The sequence below is a fragment of the Pleurodeles waltl genome, chromosome 1_2 (assembly GCF_031143425.1).
Source record: "Pleurodeles waltl isolate 20211129_DDA chromosome 1_2, aPleWal1.hap1.20221129, whole genome shotgun sequence".
NCBI lineage: Eukaryota > Metazoa > Chordata > Amphibia > Caudata > Salamandridae > Pleurodeles > Pleurodeles waltl.
The window spans coordinates 294,521,305-294,543,536 of NC_090437.1; the positions used below are offsets into that span (position 1 = coordinate 294,521,305).

Sequence of the window (22,232 nt, forward strand, 5' to 3'; positions counted from 1 at the left end):
GAGGTGTGAGCTACGAGTTTACTCTGTGCCAATAATTAATTGGTAGTGGCTGATTTTTTCAGAAAATTGTAATCCATGCAGGCAAGCCTGTGCCAGAGGGGATTTATAAGTTTACCCTGTGCCAATAACTGATTAGCAGTGGCTGATCTCTTCCGGGGTTGTAACCCATGCAGGAGAACCTGTGCCAGAGGATATTTGGAAACGTTAGGAGAGCATCCATTCTGAGTACGGTGGGAGGAGCATCTGACTGGTGCGTTACGCCAGAGCAGAAAAAAATGGTTTTGCTATGTCCACAAAGGAAATTGGTTGTTGATCAATAACTGTATTTGAATTACATATTGACTGATGATAATGCGTGTTGTTTCTGAGTTGTCAACAGCTGTTGAGGTTTGTTTTTTTTCTCTTTCTCTCTCTCTCTCTCTCTTTCTCTCTCTTTCCATTGCCTTACAAAATTTTCTTGCAGGATACAATTGTGTGTTTTATTTTTAAAGGTATAAAGGACACAATAGGCAATTGTATTACTAAAGGAAACAAGAAGGTAGTTAGCCCTTGTATGCAGGAAAAGGCTAAATGACTGTTTAAACAGCTGGCAGGAGAGAAAGGTTTTAAATTACCACCAGATAGCCCTGCAGCTCAGGTTGTTGAGAAGACATACTGTCTAGAATATGTAAGCCCATTTTCCGCGCTGGTATGGACATGGGCTGGGAATGAGAAATGGCCTAGATTTGGCTCTCCTGAGATACATGATATTAAAAACTTGGCAGAGACTATAGAATTACGGGGTGACCCATCATGGCACTCAGCAGTGGCTTTCAACCACTACAAAGAGAGCTCTTCTTTCAAAAATTAAAGGCCAGGGGAATGCCCCTACAAAGTCCAGGGACTGTTCTGCAGTATCAGTGGTGAGCAGTGATTGCACAACACCCAACAAAAAGGAACTAGAACTAGGGAAGAATTGGCCAACAACATATAGCCAATGTTTATTAGAATAAATTAACTGTGAAAACTGAGCAGCATTTTCTGTCAATGTGCAAACACTGTGGCTTTACAGCAGCTGAGGTAGACAGGGTTAAAGCAATACCAAATGCCTACTTCTAGAAGGGCTCCACTCTGTTGTGCATTTGGACACACAGACAGGTGCACATTGACATAAATAAATTGAATACATTTTTCCCGCCTCTAAGCCTCCAGGCCTTTATGTCAAACTAGGTGATGGAACAGATAGCGAACAAGTAGCTGGGAATACATTGACTGAGGAGGAGATTTTGATGTCAGCTGAAGAAGATAGGAAAAGACAGAGACTGAATACGAATAGCAATTGCAATACCTGGTTCTCAAGTATTGTATTGTATTGTATTGTAATCGTATTTATATAGTGCTTACTACCCCTGACGAGGCGTCAAAGCGCTTTTTGATGAGTAGCACGCTAATCTGGAACCCAACAAGAATTAGTGATGGATTAGTATCGGGAAATAATGAGTACAGTTTTAGTATTATCATGAGTTAATTTGAGCCGCGGATATGAGAGTTTGTTAGTTAGATTGACTGGAGTAATGGAGGGGTGGAGGAGGAAAGAAATCCAGAAGTGTTAATTGGGAGTATATCCTTCATTTACTCAACCCAAAGGCTTGGGATGAGTAAAGGGGGGTGGAGGAGGGAAGAGTATGTGGAAGGGTTAGGGAGAGCATAGTAGCAGGGTGAGATAAATGCGGGAGAATTTAGTAGCGTTGTGTGGGAGGTCACAGTAGTAGAGTGAGGTTTGGTGAGTTAGATGTGGAAGCGGAGGGAAGAGCTTAGGCAGAGTTATTTAGGAGATGAAAGTAGTAGAAGGGATTTGGGATGAGTCAGAGTGAGAATGGAGGATAGTTTGATAGAGACATGACATACGATGATGAGTAGATAAGTGTGATAAGATGAGAGCAGGAATTCATAGATATCTAGTATAACAACCCACCCAGGAGCCATGCAATGATCCACGAACATGCCAAGCACAGAAACAACATATACACATAAATACACATATATATATACATATATATATATATATATATACACACACACACACACACACACACATGAATACACACACATATGCACATACAATACATAATTAGAACCATGGGTAAAAAATACTTAGTCAAACAGGTTTAAAGAGTGTGTGTGTATTTTATTGTTATGACATAGTAGCGATACATGTTTTCTAAAGAAACTATAAATAAATAGAAATATACACATAATCTGAAAAAATGTTTATCAACATAGGCATTTGCATTTCATAGTTGTTTGAATATGGTGGTTATGAAGGAAAGAGCCAACTCTTGAGTAGTTTTCTGAAGACAAGAAAGTTACCTGTGGCTCTTATAGTTGGGGGTAATGAATTCCATAGTTTGGCTGCTTGGACGGAGAAGGATGTACCACCTATAGTCGTTTTCTTGTATGGTGGTGTTCTAAGGCGGGGTGCCAATCTTGAGCGGAGGTTTCTTTGTTGGATGCATTTGGTAATTTTCTTTCTGACAAAAAGCGGTCCTGTTCCATGTATAGCTTTGTGGGTGATACAAAGCAGCTTGAAAGTGCATCTTCTGGCAACGGGTAACCAGTGTAGTGCTCTCAAGGCAGGGGAGATGTGGGCTTGCGGCTTTACATATAATAGTAGCCTGGCTGCGGAATTCTGGATACGTTGTAGTTTTTTCATAACCGATAGAGAGGATACATGGTAGAGGCCATTGGCATAATCCAGTTTGGATTGTACAAGCACGATAGTAGCTTGCACCTTGTGTGGAAATCCGAGGTGGGGGAAGATGTGTCCTAAAGTCTTCAAGGTGATGAAGCTTGTTTGTGCTAATTTGTCCACTTGGGCATTCATAGTTAACTTGGAATCCATGGTGATTCCTAGGTTTTTAACTTCCTTGGATAACTGAGGAGGTGGTCCGAGATCGTCAGGCCAGACACACAGAGGGTCATAACTTTTCCAGTCACCACATATGAGTATTTCTGTTTTTGAGGTATTTAGTTTGACATGGCTCCAGGTCATCCACTGATCAACGGCTCTGAGGCAACGGAAGATTTGTGAGTTTTCAATGTTTTTGGGACATTCTAATTTAAGTAGTATTTGTGTGTCATCTGCATAGTTGTAACATGTGAGATGGAAATCATTGATCAGTTCTGCTAAAGATATCATGTAGATGTTGAAAAGCAAAGGTGAGATGATTGACCCTTGGGGGACCCCTGCTTTTGTGAGGTAGGATTCGGACGAGAAGGGGGGCGAGTGGATGATATTAAATCTTTTTTGAAGATAGGAAGTAATCCAGTCGAGAGCAATCCCTTGTATGCCGGCTTTGTGGAGTCTTTGAGTTAGGGTGTCATGGTCAACCGTATCAAAGGCAGCCGAGAGGTCCAAGAGAAGTAGTGCAGCAACTCCATTGCGGTCGACTGTGTTTTTAAGATCATCCCAGATTGCTATGAGTGCCGATTCAGTGCTTCTTCCTGGACGGAATCCAGGTTGGAAGTCTGAAAGTATAGAATTGTCTTCAATGAATTGTGACATCTGGGCGAATGCTGCTCTTTCTATCAATTTGCCCAGGAAAGGTCAATTTGTGATTGGTCTGTAGTTGTTGGGGTCTTGCGGGTCTAGGTTTGTTTTCTTTAATAAAGGTCGTATGTATGCAATTTCAGGTCTACAGGAAAAGTTCCTGAAGTTAAAGAGTTGTTGATGATTCTTCTTACAGGTGTGGCAGCAGAAGTAGATAGAAGAATGTTCTTGAAGATTTGTGGTGGGCAAGGGTCAGAAGGGCAACCAGAAGGTCTGCTTGCTTTGACCAAATCCATAAATTCATCCTGGGATATTTTTTTGAAGGACTGTAGAGGTTGGGTTGGTTTATTCTTAAAGGGTATTTTAGGAAAGGGGTTGGTGCTGATGGTTTTCTTCTATTTTAAATAGGAGTCCAATGTGTCTGCCTTGGTTGTGTAGTGAGTTGCCAATTTGTTTGTAAAATCTTGAGTAGTGGGATGACTTCCTTCCATGCATGTAGGTTTTCGAAATTCATTGCAAATTTTATAAAATTCCTTGGTTGTAGATTGAGCATTTAGAATTCTGTCTGAGTAGTATCTTTTTTTAGCTTTTTTGATTGATGATTTGTATATCCTGTTAAGTTTGTGTAGCTGCAGTTTGTCTTGACTGTTGTTTGTTTTGAGCCAGGTCCGCTGCAACTTTCTGATTTGTTGCTTTATCTTTTTAAGTTCTGTGTTTCTCCAAGGTGTTGGTTTTCTTTTGTCGTGTTTAGTTTTTCTGAGTGGTATTAGGACATCAAAAGCTTCCTGTGGCCACTCATAAAGTTTTGGCACAGAATTAATTGTATCTAGACCTGTGTTTGCTGTTAGTTGTGTTTCTAAGTGATCCAAATTGAGTTTGCTCCATGGTCGATAGGTGTATGTATGTAAGTAGTTGTGGGGTGTGTTGATTTGTGGAGTTGTATGTCGGAAAGGTATCATATGGTGGTCTGACCAAGTGATTGGCGTGATGCTATGAATAGTAACTAGTTCAGGCTTAGCAAAAATGACATCTAGGATATGACCAGCGATGTGCGTGGGATTGTGTACAGTCTGATGTAGGTTTAATGCGACTAGGCCAGTGGTGATAGCTTTTGGATGGGGCATATTGGCCTTGTCAAACCAAATGTTTAGATCCCCAAGAATGCATAGATTGGAGTATAGTGTAATAAGGTTTGAGACTGTGTCTAGAAAAGCATCTGGGAATGTGGAGTTGGTAGGCGGAGGTCTGTAAAGGAGGAGAAAGTTACAGGAGGAAGTTGGAGTAGGGTGGCATCTGGTAAGGAGGGCTTCACAACCTTGTATGGAGATGTTGTCTGTTTTACTGAGGTTCATTGCCTGTTTGAATATAATAGCTAGTCCACCTCCTCTCTTGCCTATACCGTTTTGAGTGATGGTTTGATAGCCCGGAGGAACGGCTTCGTGCAACACTGGTGCCATGTCATCTCCCAACCAGGATTCAGTTATGAATAGTAAGTCAGGTTGTGTGTCTGTGAGCAGGTCGTAGATGTGGTGCTTGTTTTTTAAGAGTGATCGAGCATTTATGAGCTGGCAGTTTAGAAAAGGTTTGTTAGTGGTAGTGTTGTTTTGTTTAGGAGAAGGGTAAGTAGTATAATGTGAGCTTGAAGCAGGAGTGTTGCTAGTTGTGATAACTGTTTGAGGCTCACAATAGTCTTGCTTTTCAATATAGTGTTCCTCTTCCAGCAGGTTAAGGAGGCATTTTGTTGGGTCTGTGTGGGTGGTGGACTTGGTGGCTGAGAGAGACATGAGGAGTGTACTGTTTTTTGTAGGGTAGTTTTATTATGTAATAGACAAGGGGATGCGAGGTTGCTATGAGTGGCATGTTTTTTATTTTGTTTGCGTTTGTTTAGTGTGGATGGAGTATGGGTTAGGGGTGGTGGAGGAGCATGTGGATCATGATGTAAGGCTCTAAATTGTGCAATGGAGGAGAGGCGAGTGAATGAAAGTTGCTGGGTTGGGGTGCTTGTGGTAGGTGTTTGTGAAGAGTGAGAAAGTAGGGGTGGAGATAGGATGGAATTTGTATTCTTTGTGTAGTCCTGAGGGTGGGAGTGGGTATGACGATAAGTGTAATGTAAGTATGTGTTACTTTGATGTGCTGATGTTTGTGGTCGGTATTGTTTTTGTGGAATAGTGAGAGGGGATATTGGTGTAGATGTTTTTGGTGAGGGATTTGTATGTGAGCTAGTGCTGGTAAGTGGAATTTGAGTGTTAGATGGGGTGATGATGTGTTTTGGAGATGAATGTATGAGGTGTGTAAGAGGTGATGGGTGTGTGTCAGGGGAGTTAGTATTAGTTGTGATGACTGGAAGAGGTAATATGTGTGGTGGAGTGAAATGTGGGGATTGTATGGTTGTGTGTAATTGGTGAGGAGAGGGGAAGAGTGTTTGTAGATGGTGTGTTAGAAGGCAGGGTTTGGGCATTGTTATGATGACAGGTGGTCTGTGTGGAGCAAACAGCGGATAGTGTTGTTGGTTAGTATGAGCAGAGTGTGTATCTGGAAGGCTGAGACTGAGAGAAATGTATGCTGTAGTTTTGTATTGTGTGGGTGATGGCAGGTTGTGTTAGTGGGAGTGGACAGAGTAATTTTGGCTGTGAGAATGCAGGTGTTTGACTGTAGTAGTTGTGGGGGATATGTGTATATGTGTTGTATATAGGGTATTGTGTTGGGTGATGGGGCAATGCAATCTGCCTGTGGTCAGTTTGTGATGCATGAGTTGGATGTCTTTGTAGAATGTGTGTTTGCATGTTGAGGGATGTGTAGGGGCTGAAACCATTCCTGGTCAATTGTGCATTGGGCAGCATTTCTGGCATTTCTGGTAGAGACAGCAATGAGAGCAGTCACCCCATACTGAACAAAGCATCCAGTCTGTAGGGACTGGTCTGCCTACACCCCATTTTTAGTACCTCCTCAAACAACGTCTATTTTTCCATCTCTCTCTGGCCCCCTACTTTCACTGTGAGGGGATCAACACACCTGCACAGACATGTGCTTCACCACCTGGTTATATCCCTTATTTTCATATACCCCTGGAAGGGGATTTAACTAGGGTATCTGACATGTCAACTGGCTCCAGAGGGGATTACTTGGTTAAAGTCTATAATGGACACAATTAATGGCTCAGCAGTGACATTTTTTGACTTTTCTCAAGTTACTGCCGTATTACAAAAGATAGGTGAGTCAGTGGTTAATTACATTTTAAGATACAATGAAGCATGGGAGAATAGTGCAGTGGTGCCATGGACAACAGAGGTCTATAAGGTATTAGCCACACAGACCCTTATGAATGGGCTGTTAGCATCTGTGGCCAATACCTGTAAACCATGCCACGCTAATTGGTCTACTAAAGGATATCAAGAACTATGCACCCTTCTGATAAATATGGAAAGGGATGGTATTTTCAAAGTAAAGAAGGACTCAGCTAAAACTGATAAAGGAATGATGTTGCAACAAGTACAAAGAGAGGAGAGCCCAGAGGGAATGTACTATCAGGAAGATAACAAGAGTGCACCCCCAGCAACACAGGGCCGGCTGGGTGCAGAGGGCAAAGTTGGTGCTGGTTGCCCAACGGAATCCTATGGAGACAGGGGGCACTCAGAAAGAAACAGCTTGCAGGTAAGCCCCCGCAACTTCAGGGCACAGACCTGTGGTGGGGGGGACGCAGGTCAGCACCAAACACACACCCTCAGCCGGGTGCAGGGTGCAAACACATAGGCGGTCATTCTGACCGCGGCGGTCGGCGCCCGCCAAGCGGTTCCCGCCGAAAGACCGCTCCGCGGTCAAAAGACCGCAGCGGCCATTCTGGCTTTCCCGCTGGGCCGGCGGGCGACCGCCAGAAGACCTCCGGCCGGCCCAGCGGGAAAGCCCCTTCAACAATGAAGCCGGCTCGGAATGGAGCCGGCGGAGTTGCAGGGGTGCGATGGGTGCAGTGGCACCTGTCGCGATTTTCACTGTCTGCAAAGCAGACAGTGAAAATCTTTGTGGGGCCCTGTTAGGGGGCCCCACGGCACTCGTTCCCGCCATCCTGGTTCTGGCGATGGACACCGCCAGAAACAGGCTGGCGGGAAGGCGGTCGGAATCCCCATGGCGGTGCTGCAAGCAGCGCCGCCATGGCGGATACCCTGGGCCAGCGGGAAACCGGCGGGAAACCGCCAGCTCCCCTTTTCTGACCGCAGCTTTACCGCCGCGGTCAGAATCGCCCAGGAAGCACCGCCAGCCTGTTGGCGGTGCTTCCGCCGCCCTCCGCCATGGCGGTCATGGACCGCCAGTGTCAGAATGACCCCCATAGTCGGGCGCCCAATGCTTTACAATGAGGGAACCACAGAGGTCACAAAGATGAAGCAGGCTTGGTCCAGGAAGTCGACTGAAGAAAACCAACTGCTGGACAGGGAAAGAGCCCACTGGATGTTGCTGGACCATCAGTTGGGTTCCCCAAGACCAGGGGGCTGTGGGTGCAGGGGTACCTTTAGGCATCGAGAAATCTTTACCAGAGACGGTAGCAGCCAGGGGAGTCCTCAGGTTTTCAGCTGCAGGCAATATCGTGTTGGTCAGGAGGGATCAAGACAGGGTTGGCTCGAAGTCAGTATCCCGTGGGTACCTTCTCTGGATCGGTGGACCACCTGGACATGCACCCTTTGTATAGGGTGCAGGGTGGGAACCACTCACGGATCTAGGGTGGTTCTGGAGTCTTCTTGGAGGTTGCTTTGTTGACAGGGCCGGTGTCCTCTGGCGATCTTGGTCCTTGGGTTGGCAGGCAGTCCTCTGGGGGTTTGTAGATGTCATTGGTCCAGCAGGATGAGTCGTCTTCTAGTAGCAGGATTTACAAGGGACGTAGCTGTGTGCCTAGGATGTGCCAATTGTGGAAGGAATGGAACAGTTTAGAGAAAGAACACTGGTGCTCAGCCTGGTTAGCAGGATCCTAGCACACATTCAGTCACATTAGCATCAGATATCAGGCAAAAGTGTGTGCAGGGGGGTAACCATGCCAAAAGGGGCACTTTCCCACACAGCTCCCTAAAAAATGAAAGAGGATGAGACTAATGTTTTGGAAGAGAGTCTTCATTGTCTAAGTGGAAGAACCTGGAAAGTCCATCTGCATTGGTATGGGCAGTTCCATGTCTATGTTCCACTGTAAAGTCCATTCCCTGTAGGGAGATGGACTACCTCAAAATGTTAGTGTTCTTGCCTTTCATCTTCATAAGCCATCTGAGAGGTCTGTGGTCAGTCTGATAAATGAAGCGAGAGCCAAACAAGTATGGTGTGGTCCCACATTCTTCAGGGACCAAACCACAGCAAATACCTCCCTCTCAATTGCACTCCAGTGCTGTTGCCTGGGAAGTAACCGCCTGCTAATAAAAACAACCGGCTGGTCATGGCCATCATCTTTGGTTTGGGACGGGACTGATCCTAGCCCATGTTCAGAGGCATCTGTCTGCACAACAAACTGCTTAGAGTAGTCTAGAGCTTTGAGAACTGGTGCTGATCACATTGCCTCCATCAAGGTGTCAGAGGCCTTTTGACAACTAACTGTCCAATTAACTTTATTGGGCATCTTTTTTTATGTAAGTTCTGTGAGGAAGGGGGTCACAATGGATCCATACCCCTTCACAAACATCCTGTAATAATGACTCAAGCCAAGGAATGCCCTGACTTGATTCTGGGTGGCAGGAGCTTCCCAGTTTAGAGTTGTCTTGGGCAGTAAAGGTTGCACTTGGCCTCCACCTACAAGGTGGGCTAAGTATATAACAGTGCCCTGCCCTATCTGGCATTTGGATGCGTTAATAGTGAGACCTGCAGATTGCAGGGCTTGCAAAACCTTGCCCAGGTGGACAAAGTGATCCTGCCAGGAGAAGCTAAAGACAGCAATTTCATCTAGATATGCTGCACTTAAGGACTCCAAGACAGTAAGGACTTGATTCACCAAGCTTTGGAAGGAGGCAGGGGCATTCTTTAAACCAAAGGTCATAACAGACAATTGATAATGCCCATCAGTTGTGGAGAATGCTGTCTTTTCTTTTGCTCCTGGTGCCATGCGAATTTGCCAGTTCCCTGCAGTCAAGTCAAAGGTACTGAGGAGCTTTGCTGCACCTAATTTGTCTAATATCTCATCAGCCTGGGGTATGGTGTGAACATCTGTCTTGATGACAGAGTTGAGACCTCTGTAGTCCACACAGAACCTCATTTCCTTCTTTCCACCCTCGGGGTGAGGCTTGGGCACTAAGACCACTGGGCTAGCCGAGGGGGTGTCAAAGGGTTCAATAACCCCTAAATCCAGTATTTGTTGACTTCAACTTTGATGCTCTCCTTAACTTGGTTAGACAGCAGATAGATCTTGGATTTGATAGGCAAGCTGTCTCCAGTGTCAATATCATGGGTACACCAGTGTGCCTATCCAGGGGTTAAGGAGGGGAGCTCTGAATAATGCCGCAGGACTTGCCTGCAGTCAGTCTGCTGTTCGGCAGTGAGGGTGTCTGAGTCGACAACTCCATCAAATGACCCATCTTTGGGGTTGTGAGAGAGGACATCAGGGAGGGGTTCACTCTCTGCTTCCTGATCCTCATCAGTAACCATCAGAATGGTTAAATCAGCCCTGTTACAAAGAAGCTTGAGGTGTTTCAAATGGATCACCCTTTTGGGTGTCCTGCTAGTGCCCAGGTCTTCCAAGTAGGCAACCTTACTTTTCTTCTCAAGGATAGGGTAAGGGCCACTCCACCTGTCCTGAAGTGCCCTTGGAGCCAGAGGTGCCAGAACCTACACCTTCTGCCCTGTTTAGAGCTCTACCAAGGCAGCCTTTTGGTCATACCACTGCTTCTGGAGCTGTTGGCTGGCCTCAAGGTTTTTGGATGCTTTCTCCATGTACTCTGCCATCCTAGAACATAGGCCTAGTACTTAGTCCACCACATCTTGCTTGGGTTTGTGGAGAGGTCTCTCCCAACCCTCCTTCTCAAGAGCAAGTGGTCTCATAAAAGGATGGCCAAACAGACGTTGAAATGGGGTAACCCTACTCCATCCTGAGGCACCTCTCCTTAGGCAAAAAGCAACCATGGCAAAAAGACATCCCATCTCCTTTTGAGTTTCCCAGGAAGCCCCATGATCATTGCCCTTCAAAGTCTTGTTGAACCTTTCAACAAGTCTATTGGTTTGTGAATGGCATAGTGTGGTGAACTTGTAGGTCACCCCACACTAATTCCACATGTGTTTCAGGTAAGCTGACATGAAGTTGGCACCTCTGTCAGAAACTACCTCTTTAGGAAACACTACCCTGGTAAAGATACCAATGAGAGCGCTGGTTGCTACACGGGCTGTAGTAGACCTAAGGGGGATTGCTTCAGGATACCTGGTACTACCAATACTACCATAATCCAGTACTACCAGTATATATTGGTTTCCTGAGGTGCTGGGTGTTTCAAGTGGACCCACTATGCCCACACCAACCGTTTCAAAGGGAACCCTTAACCACCGATAGTGAAAATAGGAGGGCCTTTGGGTGGCCACCTACTTACCACTGGTTTGGAAGGTGACATAGAAGCTGCAAAACTCCTTCACCTTTTGTGTCATTTTTGGCCAGTAGAAATGGCTGACAAGCCTAATCCAAGTTTTAGTTTGGCCCAGATGCCCTGCTAGGGGGATGTCATGGGCAGGTGTGAGGATGAATTCCCTGAACTGCTGAGGCACTACCACTCTCCTGGTGGCACCAGGTCTGGGGTCTCCGACCTCAGTGAACAGGAGTCCCTCCTCCCAATAGATCCTGTGGGAGCCACTGACACCTCCCTTTTCCTGTGCAGCAGCTTGCTGTTGCAGGCCTTCAAGAGTGGGACAGGTTCTCTGCCCCTGGCACCGCTTGTCCCTAGAGGGTTCCCTTGGGCCCAAGAGCACACCCTGGTAAGGTTACAGTTCCATGGGTTCAGTTGCTTCTGGGGTTGGTAAGACTTCTTCCTGAGAAGAGGAGTCTTGTGCCTTTTGCTGTACAGAAGCTGGTCCCCCAGTCTTCTTGCCTTTCCTCTTGGAAGATTGGGACATTATTCCAGGCTCTATCACTTCTGCCCACAAACCAAACTTTAGGAAAACACCAAGAGTACACCACCAGCAAAATGGGGCCGGTTGGGTAGAGAGGTCAAAGTTATTGTCAGGCACTCAATGTAGTCCTATGGAGACAGGGGGTGCTCAGAAAGAAACAGCTTGCAGATGAGTACCCGTGACTTCAGGGCACAGACCTGGGGGTTTAGATCAGCATTGAGGGGGGCACAGGTCATCACCAAACACACACTCTCAGCAGCACAGGGGCAGCCGGGTGCAAGGTGCAAACACAGAGTCGGGCTCCCAATGCTTTTCAATTAGGGACTCCCGAGGGTCACAAAGATGCTGAAGGCTTTGCCCAGGGAGTCGACTGAAGAAAACCAACTGATGGACAGGTAAGTAGAGAGCCCACTGGACGTTGCTGTACCATCGGTTGGGTTCCCCAAAGCCAGGGGGCTGCGGGTTCAGGGATAACCTTAGGTGTTGGGAAATCTTCACCAGAGCTGGTCGCGGTCAGGGGGGCCTCAGGATTTAGGCTACCGGCATTGTGATGTTGGTCAGGAGGGGTCAACCTGGGTTGATGCGAGGTTGGAATCACCAGGGGACCTTCTCTGGACCGGTGGGCCACCCGGAGATGGGCCATAGGCATCGGGCGCAGAGTGGGAGGACTCATGGATCCGGGCTGGTTCTGGAGTCCTTCTTGAAGGTTTCTTTGTGGACAGGGCCACTGTCCTCAGGAGATCTTGGTCAATGGGTAGGAAGGCAGTCCTCTGAGGGTTTATAGAAGTCAATGGTCTTGCAGGACAAGTCGTCTGCTTTTCGTAGGATTCTCAAAGCTGCACACAGGCCGGTAGGGCTGGGGCCGAGTCAGTTGTTGTCTGGAGTCTTCTCTGCTGGTGCGGCTTTTCAGTCCTTCTTCTTCTTGTTAGGTCACCAGGAATCAGAAGAGCAAAGATCAGGGGTGCCCCTAAATACTAGATTTAGGGGCATTACAGGGGTCAGAGGGCAGTAGCCAATGGCTACTATTCCTGAGGGTGGTTACAAACGTCCTGTGCCCACTCCCTTTGGGGAGAGGGGGCACATTCCTAACCCTATTGGCTAATATCCTGTAAAGAAAGATGGAGGATTCTTCCAGGAGGGGTTCACCTCAGCTCTGGGCACCCTAGGGGTGGTCCTAGCTCAGGTGGACACTCCTCCTGGTGTTTACTATTTTCCCACCAGACTTGCTGCGAAAATGGGGCCTTGACCGGGGGACAGCCATCTCCACTAGCTGGAGTGCCCTGGGGCAGTGTAACAGGAGGCAGGAGCCTTTGAGGCTCACCGTCAAGTGTTGCAGTTCCTACAGGGGGAAGGTGTGAAGCACATCCACCCAGAGCAGGCTTTATTGCTGACCCCACAGAGCAGAATGGCTCTCATCCCATGGGGTCAGAAAGTAGTCTGTTAGTGGCAGGCTGGCACAGACTTGTCAGCCCTACAGAAGAGGGTTTGGGTGAAATACAGGGGGCATTTCTAAGATGCCCTCTTTGTGCATTTTTCAATAAATCCATCAGTGTGGGTTTATTGAGTTGAGAAGTTTGATAACAAACTTCCCAGTCTTCAGTGAAACCATCATAGAGCTGTGGAGTTCCTAATGACAAACTCCCAGCCAATGTACTCAATATGGCCACACTGCATTTACAATGTATAAGAATGGATTTAGACACTGTAGGAGCATATTGCTCATGCAGCTATGCCCTCACCTGTGGTATAGTGCACCCTGCCTTAGGGCTATAAGGCCTGCTAGTGGGGTGACTTACCTATGCCAGAGGCAGTGGTTTGTGGGCATGGCACCCAGAGAGGGTGGCCATGTCATCTTTGCCTTTTCCCCCCTACCAGCACACACAAGCTGCAATACCAGTGTGCATGTGTTTGGTGAAGGGTCCTTTAGGGTGGCATAGTACATGCTACATCCCTTAGGGACCCTTCCTGGCCACAGAGCCCTTGGTACCACCGTTATCTTTTACAAGGGACTTAGCTGTATGCCAGAGGTGTGCCAATTGTGGAAGCAATAGTTCAGTTTAGGGAAAGAACACTGGTGCTGGGTCCTGGTTAGCAGGATCCCAGCTCACACTCCGTTATGTTAGCATCAGATCTCAGGCCAAAGGTGGGAGGGGGTAATCATGCCAAAGGGGGCACTTTCCTATACAGAGCTGTGAATACTAGATGTCTGTGATGAAATCATTTTTGTTTACAAGATGAGTGGGATGGAGGCATCATGAGAAAGTAGGTTATTTTTTACCTTAAGAGATGTTAGGAGATGGCAATGAGGAGGAATACAAACACTGCAGTGATGATGCCCTGAACCAATAGTGGACTAACAACCATTACCCAGCAAGCGATTGTCAGTAAAGTAGCCTTAGCCAGACTATGGTAATGGTCAATCAACGCCTGCTTACAAACTTGTCGCTCAAGGTGGCTCTTTATATTGTTAGAGACAGAGAAATAAGACCCAGCACAGACCCATCTCAACACTTACAAAATACAATAGTTGGTAAATGTGTGTGGCATAAACTGAAAAGAAAGAATCCAAAAGACTCGAGAAGTGAGTAGCCAAACATTCTCCACTACTCTATGTGGCAGAGAGCTGTGCTCCAGGGAGCAAGTCTAGCATTTGTTCATTCCTTTCCATAATTTTCCACAAGATATTCTCCAATGTCATAGCTCAATTCCCCACAACACAAAAAAATTTAATTGTGAGTTTATGGGTGGTCATGCAACAGCGAATTGTATATCACCCATGCCTTTATGGAAAGCATTCCCACACTTTTGTTGCACTCCGCTATTCTGCAGAATGGGCTATATAAGTTTGCAGGAGTATGCCACTTTCACTGGGTAGTTGTTTGCCCACATGTTTTAGTAGTAAATGTGGGAGGGACAGGAGGAAGTAAGGAGCAGCTGTAATATGGGGAATACTTACTACTGTTTAGGCGGGGATTATAGAGGTGTTAAGAGAGGGCTAGGGTGGGGCTTGGGGAGGACATGCACCCACCTAAAAAAGAGTATGTCCTTTCTTATTCACAAATTGCATTTCTAAAGTTACTACAGCCTGAAAAGACCCAAACAGTTGTAAATGTCCTCCAGCTTAGAGATGGATTAAGTCCAGTACCACACATAGCCAACCACTGGTACTTCAATACCCTTCATAGAAAACAATGGAGGTAGGGCCTTAAAATAGAACTCTTCAGAAAATAGTGTCAAAATAAATTAATTCATTTTAATTGTTAAAAATATATATAAATATGTTAATATTACAAAAATTAAATATATTTTTATAAATACCTTTTCAAAGAATGTCATGACCTTTTCCATATTTAAAATAAATATAACTTTTTAATGTAATTACATTCAAATAATGTAATACACAACGTTTAGGAACATTTAATACATAATAAATATAACCATTTTACTTTAAGTGGCCTTATTTTGTAAACATTAAAAATATATATATATATATAATTAAATGTATTTAAAAAATGAATTTAAAGGTTACATTTATAGTGCAGTAACATTAACAGATTCTACATTTTAAATACATATCTACAATTATTTAACATTAACTTTTAACATGCTTTTTAAATTTTAGGTATACTTTACCATAAGGAGATCCCTGACCAATTGTGGAGGTCTCCACCAAGTGTGCAGAATTTAAAATACAGTCATAAAGTCACTACTAGTAGTACTCTGCCCCATATTTTAGGGGGTGGAGAGATGGGAGTCTACAGTTTTGAGTAACTTTACACGGGTAATGGTGAATAGCTAAAGATAGCAAAGTTACTCAAAAGTGCAAGAGTAGCTTGACATGTGTAGACTTACGTAAATATGCCTTTGTAAATAGCCTCAAGTATTGTTATTTGTTCTATTAATTGAAAGGTTTTGATTCATTTTAATTTCATGTTTACTAGTGATATTTGTTTAGCTTTATTTAGCTGTTCTGTAACCAACATACTCATACTTCTCAACATTTGTTATCTTCAGTCCGTTAGGGCATCTATACCATGTTACTACCCACTTCACATTGATTTTTTTTAAGGAAAGAACATTCATTTTTTTGTTCTTGTATTTCAGGGATGACCCAAACCAGTCAATAAACACCAGCCAGACCAATTTGGAGCTAATCATTGCTGGCAAGATGGCCCAGTGACTTAATGAAGTGACTTCTGCACTGATCAGAAGTTCTCAAGTATGAATCACAAAAGGGTAATTTTAGCCTGACATCTTCGCAAGAAGTACCAATTAATTAGTTATTGGTAGGGTTCTCAGAAATGTCAAAAAAATAAATACCATAAAACTGTCTTTATTTATCCATATTTATTTTTTGCTAATTTTATCTGTATCGATTTTAGGTTTTGTGGAAAAATGAATCTGAAACTAGTATATTACCATATTTATTTAACTAAAAAATGTTCATTCTTATTTGAATGTCTATAAGTTTCCAATGATATTAAGATCTGTAAATGATAAATCAATCCATTTCTGTATTTATCTGTAAAAATCATTAAAAACGGAAAACCGGGAGCTCTAATTATTAGTAACAGTTTTTTTTTACAGCACTGAAAAACTATATAAGTGCATTTTGGAATGCCTTATAAAATTAGTTATTTGTAGATATGCATTTCACTGTTAGTAGTCTTGTAGACTTCCTTGTTGTTTTTTGCTGGATATCTGAGTACCTCTTGTCATACTTCAATACAATCCTTAACTCTAATGTTTAGTACAGGCCTTGGAACTAAATCACAGAAGGGCATGACTACCTTTTTTGATCAGTTGTTTTTTGTACGTGCTGATGCTGGCATAGTGGCGCATACACAATATTAAAATGAAGCCTTCTTTCAGTTATTAGCGCTAATAAACCTTTCAAAAGTGAGGCAGACTTGACAGTGTGAGAAGAGGGAGCTTGGAACACTTTCAAAAACTTAAGTAGATAGCCGTGTGGGTGTGACCTCCTCAGCCTGGCAAAAGTCCCTCAAGGTCCTTCACTGACTGCCACGGACCAGGTTGCTTCAATATTAAGCCCTGAAGTGCCCAGGGCTAAGTGTCAATCAATGAAACCTAGCCACAGAGTGAGGTGAAGTCAGCAGTCTCACTGTCCCCATGCCAGTTTGTGACGAGTGACGGACTGCTGCCTTCCCTCATTGGCTGATATTAGGTCAGCCGATGAGGAAATGCAGCAGTTCGAACCCTTCTGGGACCACCAAGGCTACCCTCTCTACAGTGAAGGTAAGTTTTATGTGTTTGTTTTGTGCATGCCTTTATGACTGTATGTACATTTAATAGTGAGTGTTGTGAATGGATGCATGTGTGTGTGCACATGTGTGAATGAGTGTGTATGTGTGTGCCCCACCTGCCCCATGTGCCCCCCTCTGGTACAACTACCACTGCAAACAATTTCCACAGCAGAGGTAATTTTAGGTCATGTTAGAAAGGCAGGCTGACAGAGACCACAACATACAGTACAGTCTGACCTTAATACAAACTTGAAATGATCTACACCGGTCTGAGGGCTGGATGTACTATGAATAGAGTTGATCACTTACATTTACCGAATCCATTCTGTTTTTGCAAACCAACCTATGTACTAATAGGACTAAAACCTGATTCGTAGTAGGTTGCAATTAGATCAACCTGTTATGTTCTGTTATGTTATGCAGATTTGTAGATTGAAAGATCACCCAGGCGTTTAGCAAGTATGAGTCAAGGCACACCTAGAGCCTAGGGGACTACTCGAAAAGCCAGGTCCTTAGCTTTTTGTGGAATTAGAGCAGGAGGCTCTTGTGTGTAGTGGCAGGGTGTTCCATGTTTTAGGCGCAATGAGGGTAAAGGCTGTATGGAATCTGTGCAAGTAGAGTCCGGGTAAGCAGCGGTATCTGGAAGGTTTGTGAAAGTAGATGCCATTGTTGATTATGCTGGGCCAGTGTTGTGTAGGGCCTTTAAATGGTGGGTGTGGAGTTTGATATGAACTTCATGAATATTATTGAGGTAGTTCGCAAATTGAAACCCCCTTTGAATATCAACCATCACAGGGATGGTGGGCTGCTGGGGTGGGCACACCACCCTGTCTCTGATTGCTTTTAAGTTAAACATTGTTTTTTATTTCCTTGAAGGAAAATAGGATGCATTTAAAAAATGGAAAAACAAAACAAAAAACTTGGAACTGGCATTATTAAGGGTTATAAGTGGTTCACTGAACGGGGCCTACTCTTAAAAAAATGTTTCCAACAGAAAGGTGAAGGGCCCCCAGGGAGCTCATTCCTGCTCGCGAATACCTTACCGCTACATTTCGGGAGTCTGTAAACTATTATTATAACCCAACTTTGTGGAATTCCAGTTAATGAATTAAATAGATAAACTGAATGGATAAATAGGCTTGCACCACTCAAAGCATTACCAATTCAGCTCAAAAGTACCCTTTTAAAGTTATGTTTAAGCATAAGCACAAAAGAACACAGGAAAGTTAAAAGCTCGTATATACTGTTCTCACAGCCTGTGGATCAGTTACTGTTCAGCAGAAAGACAGCCATCTCCATGAGCGACATAATAACCACCAAAGCCAATGCAAGTTACCCACATGGCATATTAAGCTGCAGTTCACCAAAAACAGCCTTCATTACGCTTTCACAGTTTGGAAACATATTTGGAAAAACAGGTTTGAAGTTGTAGGCAGAATCATATTGCGATACGTTATTTTCTTCTCACCGTACTAATGTGTTTTAAATCCATATGCAAAGAAGCAATCGCCACAAGTACCACTTACCTCCAAAGAAGGTGGCCTTGAGGGTGCGCCCCATGATCAGCTGAAATGGGTCAACAGCAACACCACGGTCATCCAATGACACTCCAACAAGTGCGCATGTTCCCCATCCTACAGTGGTGCACTCAAGGGCCGCTCTCTGAAACAGAATCAGCAACAGTGAAAAAAGAAACCAGGACTTTTGTGCCTGCAGAGGTGAAGCATAACACAAAACTCTGCACTCCGGGGACATAGCATTGACAAATCTGATAGAAAAACAGATCTTACAACTCATATGTTGCAACCATGTGTCACAACATATCAGCTCCCTTCACACGGGCACCCGGTGAAAGCCATGATCACACTATGTGCACACAATAAGCTGGAACCCCCTGCAGAGAGCAGCTTTTGCAGACCTTTGCAGCTGATATCCATTACTTGGTGTGAAACTTCCCCAGGAGACCCTCCAGGCAGCCTCAGAACCTTTCTTTTTTTCGGAGTTGTGGGTGAGAGGCATGGAATTTAGAGTGCCCCAGGCTGTGCTCTGCACATGGCCATGCCCCCACTGAGGCCCTGCCCCTTCCTCACACAGTGAAGACTTTACACCCTTTGGCACGTTTGCAGACCGAAAGCTATCCAGCCTATGCAAAGACTTTACCAGTCGACGTACCTAAGCAAATTTAATAGTCTGGAAGATCTGTTGAAGATCTTTGGATCGGTTGTTAGTTAATTCGTTTTTTTTATTATTTTCGGGACAACAATTCTAAACTCAGAAATTATTAGGCTGTCGCTGATTGGAAATGACACTAACTTCTAAGGACAAGCCACTGATATGTAAATTTCAAAACTGTGATGCCTGGGATGGTTAACTAATACGTTTAAATCTTCTATGCAATGTGCATTCTATAAATGGAAGAGTTCAGGTAAATTGATGAACTAACTCTGTAAGTATCATGTTGCAAACCTCTTAAAGTGTAAATATCTAATATGTTTTGAAAAGATTAAATATGACTCACATAACAATAAAAGTTTGATTATGGTGCTAGGTTGGCTAAAAGCAATAGATCCGGGAGAACTAATTAGAAAGGAGATCTGGGAGTGTAAAAATCTAGTCCACTGATAATTCTTCAGGACACCCATGGAATTACAAATACAGACCATGACTTAACAAATCAACTTTGAAAGACACTTACCCCATCAAACACTCTCAACTGGCACAGGATTAAGCATCTTCAATAACAGTTGGGCCTGATTTATTAAGACTGCAAACGTTAAGATTTCAGGTGGCACAAAATGTTGAATTACTAGGGGTATTGGACCTGGAGTTATCAATTCTCCAGAAATTCCTAATGTCTTAGTAGACCCACAGGGTCCAATCTGTAATGGGCCAGATATTTCCCCATTCTCCCCGTTGGTGAGACACCCAATATTGGTAATTCGGATGTGAGGGAAATCCAGCCTATTTTCTGGGCCACTTTTAATGAAGACCATAGAGTGGATTTCTAAGAAGAACATGTGATATACTGAGTGATAGAGAAACATACTTACCATGACATCCAAAAGACCAATGCACTCAATGGCAAAATCAACTCCACCGTCGGTGAGTTCTGCAATAACTTTCTGAATAGGCTGAGAGTAGTCCTGGGGGTTAATGCACTCTGTGGCTCCTAGTTCCAGCGCTTTTGGAAATTTGTCCTTGTTGATGTCGATGCCAATGATACGTGTTGCTCCGGCTGCTTTACAGCCCATGACCGCTGAAAGGCCGACTCCTCCCAATCCAAACACAGCACAGGTGGACCCAGGTTCAACCTACAGCAAATAAAACACTGTTACACAAGGTGCTACCTATAAACCACAAATACACTCAAGGCAAATAAGTAGAAGTTCATGAAAATTAGGTAAACACTTTATAAAACACATATACAACACTTATAGCTTTCACTTTCAACTTTGCACTCCAATTATGCTTTACAGACATCTAACAGAGAATTTGCAATAGTCCAACTGTATCACTCACACCTACATTTGTAGGAAAATAGTTAATCCTTTTTGACATTTTATCACTCAATTAGCTTTAGTTGGACGCATTCTAGTTTTCGATGCAGCAATGAAGACAGATTTTGGGTACCTGCTGCCCTAGTCAGGAGACGGGAACCAATGTTTCCTAAGCAGTGGTCATCTAAGCTTTTTTCTTTTTACCATGGCAGTATGTTCTGACAGGCATGCAGACACATTACACACGTTTGTTTGGACGTTTGCACGTCTTCCCTTTTTTTTTATCCATCGAGAATACAAATAAAAATAATATGAAGGATTATGGCCCAAAGCAATTTTTGATTTAAAATATCTTCAGAATGTAATAAGGGTCAATTTGAATTTTCTTTTGCTTCTGGTTTTGTCCAAAAAGAATCAGCCACTTTGAAATGTCAAACACGTGGCTTTAATTCCTGCATTCATACGTCACAAGACACAAATGTATGTGTTTTAATGGCAACGTTATTCTTTAAGTTTGAACCCCTTTCATTGCTACTGATTTTTTATATTTGTTTAGGGTCCTGACCTGGCAATCCAAGGTCGAATCAGGAAATCTAGGAAGATGTCCCACCTCTTTCGCCGATATGTTTGCAGCAATTCTTCCTTCCCTCATTTGTTGCCAATGGTAATTCTCATGCCAGTCGAACATCGTCAATGACAGATGGACCGATAACAAATAAAAAAAAATCTTCCTCTTTCTCCAAGAATTTTACCACCCACAACCTATTATGAATTTAAAAAGTTCATTGGAGTTCCATTGAGAGACTGTGTGATTTTACTAGTGATAGATCCCGTGCTCAAAATAAGTATAATTTAATATTAAAATTAGTTTGGATTTTAAACCTATAAAAGTCGATTGCAAAACTACACAATTACATTTTCCATCAAATGTAACGCAGGCGTACAGCAACCGTGAACTCCAGAAACGTTCTCGGTTCTAGCACGCAGAGAGTCACCCATAACCCATTTTACTCATTATTGACTGGCAACTACTCTCTGAGGTTGTAATCAGGAACAATTTATATCTATATGTAGCTGTGACTATTTCTGCAAAAGCATTGACTACTTTCAAAAGTCAATATTTGACTATGATTAGAATCTACTGTGCGGGTTTAGACTGGATTAGAAGCTACTGTGCAGGTTTAGACTGATGAGGGCTTGCACGTTTTCTTTGTCGCACCTCCTGATTTTTCCTTCCCCTTAAAAAGTAATTGAAACAAGTTGGACATTTAAATATGTGGTTAAATTCACTTACAAATCTGAAGTGTGCACTGTAAGTCCACCAAACAATTTAGTATAGTCCTACAGTTCAATTAGTGGATGCACCCACACACACACACACACACACACATATATAAATATCAAAACAAAACCCCTTCAGGCTTAGAGTTTTATATATACACACATATATATGAATATATCGACAGGCATTCCAGGTAGTTGCACAGGAAACAGGTTTGAAGTAAAGATTTACTTGTGCACTATTCGTAGGGCATGTTGTTGTATGCTGAGAAGGAAGATTTTTTTTTTGTGAGATATTGAGATATTTTGTGTACCTCATTCTCATTCCCCTATCGTGCACTGGCAGCGAGAGGGCAAAGAAGGGACACAAATGGGAGCATTGCTGACATTTTATATATATATATATATATATATATATATATATATATATATATATATATATATATATATTTCGCTTATATTTAGGTCAGAAGGACTTTATAGTGAGGCCCACATTTAAAACGTACAAAACCATAGAAATACAACTGTTGTAGAGTTATTTGAAGTAACTGTGACTCGTGACCTAAGGTAATAACTCACACCCTAGCCATGCACAGTTTTTTCGTCTAA

At 43.6% G+C, this 22,232-nt stretch overlaps 1 protein-coding gene across 1 annotated transcript in view; it reads right to left on the reverse strand.

Moving 5' to 3' along the window:
- The window catches only part of LOC138299788 (all-trans-retinol dehydrogenase [NAD(+)] ADH4-like), a 195,055-nt gene that overhangs the window by 29,503 nt on the left and 143,320 nt on the right, over nt 1–22,232 (reverse strand). Inside the window, exons 6-7 of the mRNA XM_069238346.1 lie at nt 19,896–20,156; nt 18,372–18,507 (exon numbers count right to left, since the gene is read on the reverse strand). Coding sequence (XP_069094447.1) covers nt 18,372–18,507; nt 19,896–20,156 — 397 coding nt within the window. The remainder of the gene's footprint in view (nt 1–18,371; nt 18,508–19,895; nt 20,157–22,232) is intronic.